The following is a 13893-nucleotide window of genomic DNA, read 5'->3' as shown; positions in this document are numbered from 1 at the left end:
ATGCTAGAACCATAAAATCCTACTTGATATCTGAGAGGAGAATGCCTCCGTAGTGCATGCAACATACCAAGGTCATGGAAACCTAAAATTCAGATCCAATATATCATAATTACTCAATAGTGGAACTCTGGAAATGCTATGTTCATTCTGGCAAACTGCCTTTAAGGAAGCACTATTGTAATCAGGTCCTTAAGACTGCTGGGAACATGGATGTTTCCCATTGTTCTATGGATCCAACTATAACTGAATACTCCATATTTAAAGCAGACTTTGGCTTCAGTCCATTTATGAAGGACAGTGTTATTCTACACATTCTTTAGTGACATATTCAAGGATTCTTTTAGGATAAAAACCACAATCTAAATTATTCCTCATGCAATCAAGAATGCAACACATTTACAGATCATCAGAAATTAAGTATGCAGCTATTGAACATAAAGGATGCCACATACTAGGATTCATGGTCATACCCATAAACAGTTGGGTGTCTGTGAGTGCTTCCTTCAAGAAAGTCTGAGGGCTTTTTCAAGATCTTAAAAAAAGGTGTGCGTGTTGGGGGGGGGGGTGCTTCTGCATGAGCAATTTTTGGAGATACAGTTGATCTAAAGTTGCTATTCCTGGTTGCTGTGGGACAAAAAAACCAACCCACTGCTGCAGAAAGTCTTGGTCTTACCATTTTCAGCAGTGGGCTGCTTTCAGCCTCACACCAGGCATTTTAACAAGTAACAGTGCAAATGGCCTGCTCCAGACAGGCTATACCTACCTAGGTTCTGCTTAGTTATTTGGACAGGGATATTTGCCCCTACTTCAAATGCTTTCCTATCCAAAATGGTTCCCATCATATCAAAGACCCTATACAACTCAGGGAATTTATTTTTCTGCATGAATTTTCCCTGATTTTCTCTAGTCCAGCTTGCATTAGATTCTAACAAAATGAATCACTGTTTGGTAGGTTGGCTGGTTGGTTGCAAGAATCTAATAGGCTGCAGTTCAACTCAAGAACTCTCAGAGCAACTTTCACTTCCTTCTTCCAGGCAGATTTGTAGGAGTGTCATCACATGGACACAAAAAAAATGATTTGGGGTGGGCAGGGGGTGAAGAAGAGGCAATGAAGCCAAAAAAAGATGGAATATATCCAATCCAAACTGTTTAAGGAATTAAGTACAGCTTCCAGATTAAGTGTCACACTAGCAACACACCTGGGTACACCAAATACAGATCTAAGAAAGTGGGATTCAGTTCCTTCAAAGAAAGAGGTTTTGCATGGAAAACAGATAGGTGCTCCAAAAAGCTTTGGGAATACTGTTTTGACTTAAAAGGCATGGATGCCCTCTAGCACCAGCTGGACACCCTTTGTTAAAAGAAAAAAGAAATTGAAATTTCACCCACACTTGTTAAAACCTTCATTTTTTTGCAAATCTCCCCTCTGCATTGAGCAGCCTCATGGATTCACTTATGATTATGATTATCCAGGACCCAAGAATATCTATTCTTCTGCTTACATAATACCACAAATTTTGATAGTGTAGTTGTTTCAGAATTGGCAAGATACGCTTCCTTCACCACTACTACTACTGCAGTGGTACCTTGGCTCACGAACTTAATCCATTCCAGGACTCTGGTCATGACTCAAATTGGTCATGAGCCAAGTCAAATTTCCCCATAAGGTTCAATGTAAATAAGGTTGAACTGTTCTGTAACTATTTTTTTAATCAGAAAAATTTGAAGCAAAGTGACAAAGAACAAAATAAATCGCAGTCCCCCCCCCCCCCCAGCACGACCACGATCGCGCCAGTCATCCCTGCATGGGCACGATTGTGGGTGCACTCGGGGAGTGGGGGAGACAGGCGTGCTCGTGGGTGCGCTCGGGTGGGAGACGGGTGCAATTGTGCTTGGGGTAGGGGATGGCCAAGATCGCAGTTGCGCTCATGCAGGAAAGATGGATGCAATCATGGCTGTGCTCAGGCAGAAAAGATGGGTGCGATCTCAGCCATCTCCCCCCACACCAGCACGATCGTAGCCATCCCCCCACCAAGCAAAATGCGATCACACCTGTCTTCCCTGCATGAGCACGACTGCAATCGTGGCCATCTCTCCACTCTGGGGGTTATGGAGATGACTGTGATCGTGGTCGCCACCCAATGCAGAGTTTGCAACTTGAGTCAAAATTTTTATGAAAATTTTGTTCGCAACCTGATTTGGTCATGAACTGAGGTGTTCATGAGCCAAGGTACCACTGTACTTCTGTAACAACCCATAGCCTCCGGGCTATCGGTGGCATACAAATGTAATAAAATAACAAGTCCAGCTTCTTTAAAGGCAGCCCTATATATAACACATTTCAATATTCCAAACAAGATGTTTCATTAGTATACTTAACTGCAGCTGGACCATCCCATGTCATGCTGTTGGAACCCAGTCGCAAAGTTTCAAAGTGGTATGTTTGGTTCCCAAGAACCACTGTGAGAATCAGTGCTTTGTTGTAAGGTTCCATGCTTCTCATGATATCCAGACCCAGAAGTTGCATTTGACCATTTTTGGAAACAAAACACCATAGAGTCCCCTGGAAAGGGCAAGAGAAAGGGGATTCTCTAGGAATCTGATTTCTACTGCCCACAGCATGCCAGCAACACCCATAATCATCTGTTTTGTTGTTACTGGCTGAGCAATGTGCCCATTGCGCCTTTTATTCTCTGAAACTGGGAGAAAGTGTGTGAATGAGTGAGAAGGAGGGAATTGGAGCAAATTTTAGGAACTGGTTTTACTGCATCTAGATTTTCAAACAGCTTTCTTTAACTGTGTTTCTAGTTTTGTTTTTAGCTTTACTGCTGAGGTTTAATCTTCTTGTTATCTGATTTGTTTTATGGTTACTTTGCATTTTATGATTTTAATATTATATGGCCTCGAGAACTTCAGTTATTGCACAGTTTTAAAATGTAATAAACATAACAAACAAAACTTTTTTCCTGTTCCAAAGCTGCATTTTTAGAACCTGGACCAGTTCCTTTAAACTTTTCTCTGTTCTGAGAAAACAGTGTTGGGATTTAGATGAATATAGATACCCTCTTGAAGCTGAAACAAATTAAAACACTTATTTTCATTTCTTTTGTTCAGTTCAACTGTGCAGTAAAGGTTTATTGTTTGAATGAACCACAATATTTCTCTACTTAACCTTATCAAAATAAAAGAAAGTACTAAATACTCAAAGACAAAGTACTAATGTTAACAATTGAGAAATTACCATTATCCATGGTGAAACATTGTGGATAAGTCAAAATATGGCTGCTTCTGCCATATTCATAGATGTAAGGCAGATTTAAAGCTAACAACAGCAGGAGTTGCATTCAAATTAACTCTGCAGCTTGATACAGTCACAATATTTTCCCATTGTTTTTAGAATCAAAGAGATAATATTAGCTACTGCATCTACTGAGAAGACTAAGAAATAGAGGTTACTGACTTTCCCATCCAAATTTGATCAGAAACGATGTATATTTTTCTTCCAGTTTAGCCATTGTTTATTATTTTTATACTGCCTTTCAGCCAAAAAGTATCTCAAAGTGGCTTGCAAAAGTTAATACAAATTGTTTAACTTACTAAAGGACTGTAGCTAAAAGTCTCCGGGGAAGGGAAAAGGAGAGAGGAGTTAGACAGTTTCTTAATCCCAACATAAATGCCCCCCCCCACTAAACCATTAAATGCCATTGAATATCTTGCAGAAGAGGACAGTCTAAACCTAGTGCTGAAAGGATAACATGACTTGAGCCAGACAGGGAGTTCATTCCAGAAGCAAGGAGCCACTACTAAGAAGACCCTCTCCCTTGTTGCCACACTCTGAACTTCTTTCAAAAATGGCATTCAGAAGAAAGCCTCAGATGTTAATCAGAGTAGACACGTTGCCAAGTATTGAGGTCCCAAGACATGTAAAGTTTGAATTAGGCTCAGAAGCATAAATACCACCAATGCAAGAGGGCCTGAATTATGTTATATTCTTGGATCTTCTGGACCCAAGAATATAACATTAGTTCAGTTGCTGCACTTTGCACAGGCTGCAGCTTTTGCATAGTATTCAAGGACAATCCCATGTAGAATGCATTGTAATAAATCAACCTGGAGATTACCAGCACAAAGATTACTTAATCTAGGCTGTTCCTGTGCAAGTAAGGGCAAAGCTGGACCACCCACTGAAGCTGGCAGTGAAGGAGGAAAATTAAAATTAAGTAAAAGTGAAAACTGTAACTCAAGTTAGTACAGATAAAATAGCCGAGTTGACTGTTTAATAAAGACATGCAGTTTTATCAAGCAAGTTATCATTGTTAGAACCCATCGTGGCTGTGATCTGGACTCCTGGTTGGCTGAACCAACTTAGTTCGTTCAAACTAAATTTTCCCTAACCTGAGCCTCCAGTGATAAAGATGGCCCCAAAATGATCCACCAAGCTATACGTCTGCTCCTTGAAGGGGAGTAAAGCCCCATTCGGAACAGGAGGAGCAACCTGCATTCTGTGAGAAGAGCTATCCACTAACAGCACCTTAGTCTTGTCAGGAGTGAGCTTCAGTGTGCTAGCCTCTATTCAGTCTATTTTCACAAGTGGGCACTAGTTTAGTACCCCACACTCCAATGGGGTGAAAGTAGAGCTGTGTGTCAACAGCATACTGATGGTAATGCAGTCCAAAAGTACAAATGACTCCACTTAGTAGCTTCACATATACTCTGAATAGCATGGGAGACAAAAGTGGACCCCTGGAGAACCCCATGCTGGAGAATCCCTGAGGAGAACTACCAACTCGGATGGTTAGCTTCAGATAGTGGCACTTGGGGAATACTACTTGGCCCCATGGATTCACCAGGATGAGGTTCCTTTATCAGTCTGTAAAATCAGATTTTTAAATTCAGGTTATAGATATCCATGGCATTGTTTAGTCCTTTAAGGCATTTCATTGTGAAGATAGGAAAAGCTAAAGTACACTATTATTTTCCTAGGAAGAAGCTGAAGTGCAGATTACTATTGCTAATAAGATAAATATGCACATCAATGATTAACAAGCAAATAGTAACATACATACTTATTTCACTGAAAAATGCTCCCTTTTGTAAAATCTTGCATGACAGCATTAATTTCAGCACAGAAATTTGATTTTGTGAGGTTTTTGGCTTTACAGTTTGAAGTACAGGAACTATTCCAACATCTGGTGAACACAATCCACACAAAGTAATGCACATTTGAAAGAGAATGTGCCTGCTACTTTGCTGGTGCTAAGGCCAGACGTGTCTTTGTCTGCATTTCTTTCTCTGTCCCTGTTTTCCTCTCCTCTCCTCTCCGTTCTGTCTTCGTCTTCTTCGTCTTCTTCTTCTTCTTGGCAGGTGTGGAGCAAAACTGCATGTGTTTCTCACTTTCTGCTATAAATATGACCGGTCTATGCAATATTCTATGTAACACTTACACAAAATATCTGGCAAAGATATTACTAAGTGTCTTTTTTCCACCGGAATTATGAGTGCCTGCAATTCTAACTAACCAAAGCACCAGGTAATTTCCACATGAGAGAAAATGCTACACTGTGTCAGCAGCTTGTTTCATACATCGCTGTTCTGAGATTTTAAATGGTCAAGGGCTAGACTGGTTTTAATATTAAGTCAATTGATGGGAATTTGAAGAGTCAGCTGGCTCTCTAGTTAATAAATGCCAATTTTACAACACCTTACGCTTCAGTTCCCAGAAATGATGCACGTCAGTCATGCTTTCTAGGCCTGATGGGAAGTGAAGTCCAAAACATTTGGAGAGCACCCAGTTGAAGAAGCCTTCCTTAAGTCTACTCATTTTAAATATTACGTGATGCTGGGGCCCAGGCCAAAATTGTCACTGGATATTATGCAGGATGTGGGATTCCAGGCTGCATAAGTCTGACTACTCAACTCACATATATGGTTAGGCAGAGAAGCACACAAGATTTTGTCTAATTCTTTATGTTGGCTGGGAAATAATCTGTTGTGGCAGCAGTTCTTCATCTTCTATGGACTGTTCCTTCCTCCCTTCCTGAAAGGGGAAGAAACTTTCCAGGTTAATCCAAGGGGAGCCTGCCTATTTCCAAACAAAATGCATGCGACAAGGTGGATATTCAGTTGAAAGAGAAGGGTGGTTTGCAAGGAATATGTGAAAAAGTGTTACACTGGTGTATCTCCTTGTTCCTGCATACAAATCTTCAAATAAACAAACAAACTTGGGGATTTTGTATTCAGACAAAACATTGATCATAATATTTTCCCCATGGAAGAAAGCATAGCTCTAGAATTGGCTTTAAAATTAACTGGAAACATTCTTAACTGAACTCAACAAATCCATTGTAAGAGGTTGGGTTTAGTTCATACACTCGTAGATGTTCAACCTAATCGATTTTGCTCCGTAACTGAAAATCTTTTTTGACCTAAAATCTGGCAAAACTTATCGTTTTTCAGTACAACTAAAATTCTCTTTGCTACTACTCTTCCTTTCACTAGCTATTATGTAGTCCAATCTGCACATTTACTTGGGATTAAGTTCCACTGAACATGATGTGATTTATTTCTGACCAAACCTGCACAGGATTTGGCTGTTAATCTGTTCTTTATAAAGAGTTCATATAAAAAGTTTTGCTTTAGTAAGAGCAGCTATGTAAATCCACTTGTACTTTCATGCAATTCCTTATACTTTGACAATTAATTATGCACATTATTTATAAGATATATTAAGATCTAGGTAATAAGCAATTTTAAAAATTGGGCTAAAATTACACTGAAGTTTTTAGTAATGTAATAATCAGTATTACAGGGTTTAATGGCATATACACTTTTATTTCTTGCATCTATTTAGTGTTTATTTGTATGCATGAAATGGATGAGTTAACAATAGCTGAACAGGGCTGTCAAGGACTTGACACTTGGGAGGGCATTTGCTCAAAGGATCATCTTAAACGTGAACTGATGCATATTGTACTGTGTCCAGATCAATACGGTTTTCCAGTCTGTTAAATAGTATTTGCCAATCTATTAAATTATTACCTGTAATGCTAGGCAAACACACTAACTTCCTCGCTTTGTGTGTAACTGTAAAAATAAACCAATACATACATACGTAACAAGAAGTTCCTTCAAGCTGAAAAGATAATTTTCTTGCCAAAAACTCAGCCATAATTAGTTGAAGCAGCTTTGATGGGACAAATTCGGATTAATTTCAAAGGGCTACCTAGCAAAATACAGACAAATGAACTCAAAAGTTTAGCAGTATATAATAAACAATAAAATGGCCTGTCTACATTAAATACATCGTGACAATTTAGAAGACAAGAATTTTGGAATGCATATGACAAGGAACCAAATCTTGGCCTCTTTCCAATTTGCATATCAGCAAAGATGGAACCTTGTGTGAATAAAACAGCTCCTCCATTTCTGCTCAAATCAATAGTAGTGGGAGGTCAAGCAGAGCAATGTCGCATCCCTGGATATTTAATAGAAATCATTAAAATCTATAAATGGACTCATATCAAATTCAGGGAGAAGATTAAAGTAACATGTTGCCCTTTGAACACATCATTAGCACTGTTCTCCATCTGGCTGTTGGCAATGAGTTTTGGATTTGCTCAGAAATCCTGAGAGTTATAAAACAAGAAAGCATTCTTTTCAGCTTTTTTTCCCCCCAAACCAAGGAGTTTGGTGGTAGCATTTGAGGGAGGGAGGGAGGACAGAATGCTATTCAATAATTTCCTTTGTAAAATTTCCATCCAAACAAAATAATTTTAGAAGATACATATAGGGAGAATACATGAGCTACCTGACTTGTTTTTGTCCTGAAAAAAAAATGGCTCTGTGATTCATATTTATGAGCAAAGTTGGTGCTTCTTCCTGTTTTTTCTTTTTATAAATATTCAGGATTAATTATCTCAGATTTACTCAACATTTGACTAATAAAATTTAGTGCTACTAAGGAACTCAGCCATGATGTAAAACAATCAGAAAGAAACACTTACGGGTGACACAAACACGGGGTTTCTTCAGCTATGATTGGTTTAGATCTAAACTTTTAAACTGATTATTTTGGCAAATAAAGGTAAAATAATTATATGTATGTGTATTGCAAACTGGACTCATTTCCATTGGAAAATAAAGACTTACAACAGCAAACTACTGAGCATGTGCAGTAATGGTAGAGTCTGACTGTTTAATTATGCCAATCATGAAGATCACAAAGGTTTTGAAAATATCAAATAACTCAATCAATCTGGGTTTGAATTATGAAAATACCAAAGTTTGTTGGGTCAGAGTTTGGGCTCCTTTGAGACCAATATGCAATACTTACTTACTTACTTATTTAAAACATTTCTATGCCTCCCCCATCACAACAAAGCCTCGGGGCAGCTCACAGCATACATAAAAATACAATCAATAATTTAAAAACTGTTACCATCTCGGCTATATATTAAAAACTATAAATGGTGATATGATGGTGATACAAGTGCCAAAGAAGCAAATACTGTCTGAGCTGGGTCAGTGTTTTGATAAATACATGGAAATACTCATTTTTAATGTACATGTCATGCAAGCACATTGCTTTCTGCTTTCAAGTAACACTTTTTTAATAGAATATGCCTTTCTACAGTCTTGAGGAATTCAAGCTTGGAAAGTTCTGATTTGCTCCTACTGGACAAAGTGTGAACTGAAACTCGGTTATCTACCAGTTTTCCCACTTTCCATATGTTCTAATGCAGACTGCAGCTCAAAATTTATTGTAAAATGTTTGTTTCAAAAGTACATTTAGAAATCTGTTTTTGAGAGAAAAATACATTCAGAAATGCATGTTTGCCAGTTTCTGTGCAGGTTAATGTGGAAATGAGGAAGATGGGTTTTTTGAGTGAAAATATATGAAAGTGACACAGAATGGAAATAGACAGATTTGCCCATCCATCCATACTTCTAGGTAACAAAGCTATCTGCCTACATTAGGAGATCAGCTGTTTTTATGATTGCTCTAGTTTCTCACAGCACTGTGCAGCCTCCTCTTCCAACGCCACATGGTAAGAAGTGACATGGATTAGGATTAGGCTCTTGTCAGGAACAGGCTATCCCCGATACATGCTCTAAATATATGCATGCCATACACACACCTATGCATACCTTAAAACACATGTGTCCCTGCATCTGTTTCCTAACTAGTACCTCTTACAAAGCTAGGCCTGTGTGTGTAGGACCCATACTTTACATGGATGTTATAAGAAACATCAGTGTTTCTAGAAACAATCAAATCGTTTGGAACTGCCATCAAACTGACCAACGCCCATTGCTTTTCTATAGGATTTGTTCCTCATGAAAAAAATAACAGTTTGGTGCAATTCTGACAAACTGTAGAAATATATTCTGTATTTCTCATGTTATTTTTGGCTTAAAAATACTTCAGAAAGAGATAAACACTCGAAGTGTTACCATCTATCTACATTTTTGATAGTTCTGTATGTTAATATATGCTAAACAGCTTTGCAAACATAGAAAGCTGTGAAAAGTCTATCTTTTGCTTCTGTTCGCCCATCTTCATATATTGTACTGAAAAGAATATTTGAAGGTGGGCACACAGAAACAAAACAGAAGTACCTCTGAAACAGGCCAAAAATCATACATAAGTTTAATGCTGAAGCCAATGTTTATTTATTAGATTTGTATCCCTCCTTTTTCTTTTTTAAAGAACTCAAGGTGGCTTTCATAAGTCTCCTCCTGCTGCTCTCAATCTTATCTCCACAACAACCCTTTAAGGTAGGTTGGGCTGAGATTCTGTTACTGGCCCAAAGTCACCCAGTTGGCTCCATGGATGAGCAGGGACAAGAACCCAGGTCACCCAAGTCCCAGTTCCATGCTCTTAACCACTATACCGTATAGGCTCTTGGGGTTTATTCTAAAATGTCTAAATATTAATAAAAATCTACTCATTAATAAAATATATATTTGTACCACACACAAAAATAAAAAAATAAGTTGCAGAAATCGAAAACTGGTACAGTACTAAATGTTTGCAATTTTAAAATTATTTAAAAGGAAATGTACAACACAGAACGTGCACTAAATAGTCAACAAAAAGCAATTGTATAACATTAATATTGACGTAAATGGATTTACTATTGCAAACTTAATAGAAAAGAAAAACAAACAAACAGTTTTAGAAACCACATCCCTCCATGTGACAATAGTAAAATGAGGGGATGACTGAAGAATAGAATAATGTATGATATCATCAAGTGCTCAGCCCTGAGCAGGACTGCTACGAGCTATGTTGCTCCACTACCTGTAACTTAGCCATGCTCTAAGCCAGGGGCCCTCAAACTTTTTGAACAGGATGCCAGTTGAAAGGTGCCGGCGATGGGCGTGGGCTGCCAAGGTGGTGCAGGTGAGGGGCGGGGGGGGCACACACACAGCAAGGCAGGGGCATGCGTGCACTGAGATTGTTTTGGACTCGCTTGGAGAAAAGGATCTCCTTGCTCACAAGCTGGTGCCTCGCTGCAGGGTGGCTTGCTTGCAAGGAGATCCTTTTCTCCAAGCGAGTCCAAAATGCTCTCCTTGCAAACAAGCTGGAGCCTTGCCACACGCATGGTGAGTCCAAAACCTCTATGGTAGACCAGATAAATGGGCATGGTGAGCCAGATCCGGCCTGTGGGCTGTAGTTTGAGGACCCATGCTCTAAGCAGATCTTTAAGGACACATAGCTTTCCTTATGGAAAGGACCTTCCCTTTTGAAAAGGCCTTCAACTAGAGGTTGGCAGGGAGTGTATCAACTGGGGAATCTCTTTCAGTCTGTGGTTCATTCAATTTCAAAGATTTGGGGGTGCCATGCTTGTGGTGGGCTGAAAGCACAGAGGCTGGGCCCAAAAATACAGCCCCACCTTGAGAAGGGTGTTGTATAAAGGTCTTGCTGCCAGTAAGTACGCAGAAGAGGCATTCCAGCTTTTAGAATGGGGAGAAAACTGCACGGAAGACAAGGAACCAGCAAATGGTTGGGGAAAGAGCAGGGGGCAGGGTATGGCCATCTGGAGAAAACTACAGGGCAGAACTAGGACCAGGGTTATATTTGCCCAAAGACCTGACAGTTCCCAGCAGAGATGCTAGAGAAATCCAAGAGGGACTAAAATGAGTTCAGTTCTAAGACTCTGACCAAGGAATCCACTGCAGACCAGCCTCCTCTTGCCACACAGTGTCTACAGACTTTTAGGCCATTTTACTCTCTCCTGAAATGTATACAAATTTTTTTTGTTGGCAAATATCCAAGGGTACACTGAGATATATGCCATTCCAAAAAATCATGCAACCATATATGTCAGATAAAGCTGAATGGAATGGGGGACAATATGATAAATCTTATGTACTAGCATAAATTCATGTGTGTGTGTATTTTTCTATGCTCCTGGGGAAAAATTCTCATCAGTCCATGAGAAGACATTGGAATAAAAGGTACAAGACAATTAGCAAAAACACATAGAATGGATTTCACAACATCCAGATATCCCTAGTCCCCAGCTCTAGTGTATATAAATGTCAAAAGATTATAATGAAAAAATAAAATGAAGTCATTTCTTTCTCAGAGGAAAAATTGAAATGGATTTGAAATAATCATTTGAAATATTTGGTTATCTAGGGTAAGGGACAGTGACCTGAAAAAAATTCTAAATAACTTAAGTCCAGTTGATTTTAATGGGCCTTATCCTAGTTTGCTAAATCTCATTCCAAACCAGTTGTAGGTCTATTTCTGTTATTGCAGAATGTTTATTTGGATCAGTGGTATTTACTATGAAGAACAAAAATACCCATGCAGCAGTCTTAAAATGGAAATAAATTTTGCTAGGCTTTGTTGCAGTGTTCCAGGAGAATTCTTTGGTGGAAAATATTCCATGAGTATTTTAAGAGCTTTTATGGATGAATGTAGTATAGTGCATAAGGCACGGTCCTGTAAATCCACATAGGAAGAAATACTTTCAAGTAAACCTGCAAAGGATTGCACAGCCACTACTGAACAAGGAAATTTCCAGTTCATATTTCATCTGAGCCACAAGCTTTATGGTGTTAAGCAAGCTACTCTGTTCCACTCTTAGGCCAATACTTGCAATATGAACTACTCTGGAAGGTAGTTACAAGGATTATGATATATGGAAAGTGTTTTCAACACTTGAAATGCAGTACATAGATGTGCACTGTTATGAATATCTAAAAATAATTGCCACAATAATGATATGTAGTATTTATAATCTTTTCTGAAATTCAAGCCCTACTGATATTCATGGCTAACTATTTTTGGTTTTGGTCTCTTCTAATGAAAACTCATCTGCTCTTACATAATGTTCTTACTCTCACTCAAATATAAGAATATTTTGTAGATGGATCCAGTAACCTCAGACCTGGACTCAAAGAACTGTGTTCATTCTATGTGGGTTTGGAATTTAGATATGATCAAAGTTAAACATACACCTTAGGTATAATGATAGATATCCAGGCATAAGATCCCCATCCTCAAAAAGCCATAATATAGGCAGTCCCCAGGTCATGAACAAGTTCCCTTCTTGAGAAAATGGAAACTTGTCTTTAAGTCAAATGTGTGTGTAAGTCATATCACATATAGTTGGCCCTCCACATTTGTGGAGATTAGGAGCACAGGACCCCAGTGAAAGTGGAAGAAACATGAATATCTCCACGCTAGACCCCACCCTGCTCTGCCTCCTTTTTTGCAGCAAGGAAATGCAGAGGGGATTTTCCTCTTGGGATGGGTGGGGGCAAGAAGGCATGCTTTGGAGGCCCCCTCTTGCTCCCCTTTCTCTTCCTTTCTCCCTACAGTGGTGAGGATTTTCTGCATTAATTTTTCAAAATCGATAGGCTTTAGGGCAGTTCATTCGGGTTCTTCATAATTCTGACATTCGTAACCCATGGTAAAAATACTGCCAGTATTTTTAAATGCTTAAGATAAAATCTGGGGAGATACAACAGTGTTAGTTTTATTATTTGCTGTTCATTTTTGTTTTTTTTTAAGCCAGTTCCCTGCTTCTTGTTGTACTCATGCCAGCAATGATAGGGACCAGAAAGCATTTGAAAGGGAATTGGAAGTAGGACTATGAAGAACAGGAGGCCTCTCTTTCTTACACTGTGTGGTTTTCCACCTGTATGAGGCTTGAAGCATGCTGAGGCCATAGATCCAAGAGCCAGTGTGGTCTAGTGGTTAGAGTTTCAGGCTTACTTCATCATGAATCTCACTTGGGTGACTTTGGGCCTCTCAGCTGATCTGCCTCACAGGATTGTGGTGAGGATGAAATAGAGAAGAGGAGGGGGTTATGTAACTCACCTTGGGCTCCTCACAAGAAGAAAGGGATGGAATATAAATATAATAAAGACAGTAAAATAAATATGAAATACAAAGCGCATGTGTGTTTCCACCTGATAGAAGGCAGAAGCAAGGGCATCTCCCTGAACAAGCTTAATAGAGAGAGGGGATTAGCAGCACTACAGCATCTCTCCACTCCCCTGTACTGATGTAGCCTCACCATATCGCATCACATCTGGATGTGCATATAAGGAAAACCATTGTCTATCAACAGACCTTCAAGTAAACATGAAATTTACCTTGACATGAGCTGCTGGATCTGGGACAGTCTGAATCATGTCCTTTAAAAGGCAGTGTATGTACCAGAAGGTCAGACCTCCAGGCAACTGTAGACCCAAGGAAACAAAAGCACATGAGTACAATATTTGTAATATATTTTGTAGAGAAGACTTTATATAACTCAGCTGCTCTATATACTCATGAAAATCTGTACTGATTATGTGAACTGGATTGGCATATCTTCTGCAGGATGCCAAAGTAGTTTAGTTCTTTTCGTAAATTTGCTATAGACATTA

General features: G+C 39.1%; 1 protein-coding gene across 2 annotated transcripts in view; it reads right to left on the bottom strand.

Moving 5' to 3' along the window:
- ERG (ETS transcription factor ERG) overlaps positions 1-13689 on the bottom strand; it is a 91172-nt gene extending 77483 nt beyond the window's left edge. For both annotated transcript variants that reach the window (XM_044442599.1, XM_044442601.1), the window contains exon 1: positions 13618-13689. In XM_044442599.1, coding sequence (XP_044298534.1) covers positions 13618-13656 — 39 coding nt within the window. In that variant the 5' untranslated portion in view covers positions 13657-13689. The remainder of the gene's footprint in view (positions 1-13617) is intronic.
- Positions 13690-13893: the final 204 nt, after the last annotated feature.

Source organism: Varanus komodoensis, unplaced genomic scaffold (assembly GCF_004798865.1).
Source record: "Varanus komodoensis strain SLA01 unplaced genomic scaffold, ASM479886v1 scaffold4, whole genome shotgun sequence".
NCBI classification, from domain to species: Eukaryota; Metazoa; Chordata; class Lepidosauria; order Squamata; family Varanidae; genus Varanus; species Varanus komodoensis.
Note: the sequence above shows the minus strand (reverse complement) of the source record. Positions and strands in the feature narration are given on the sequence as shown.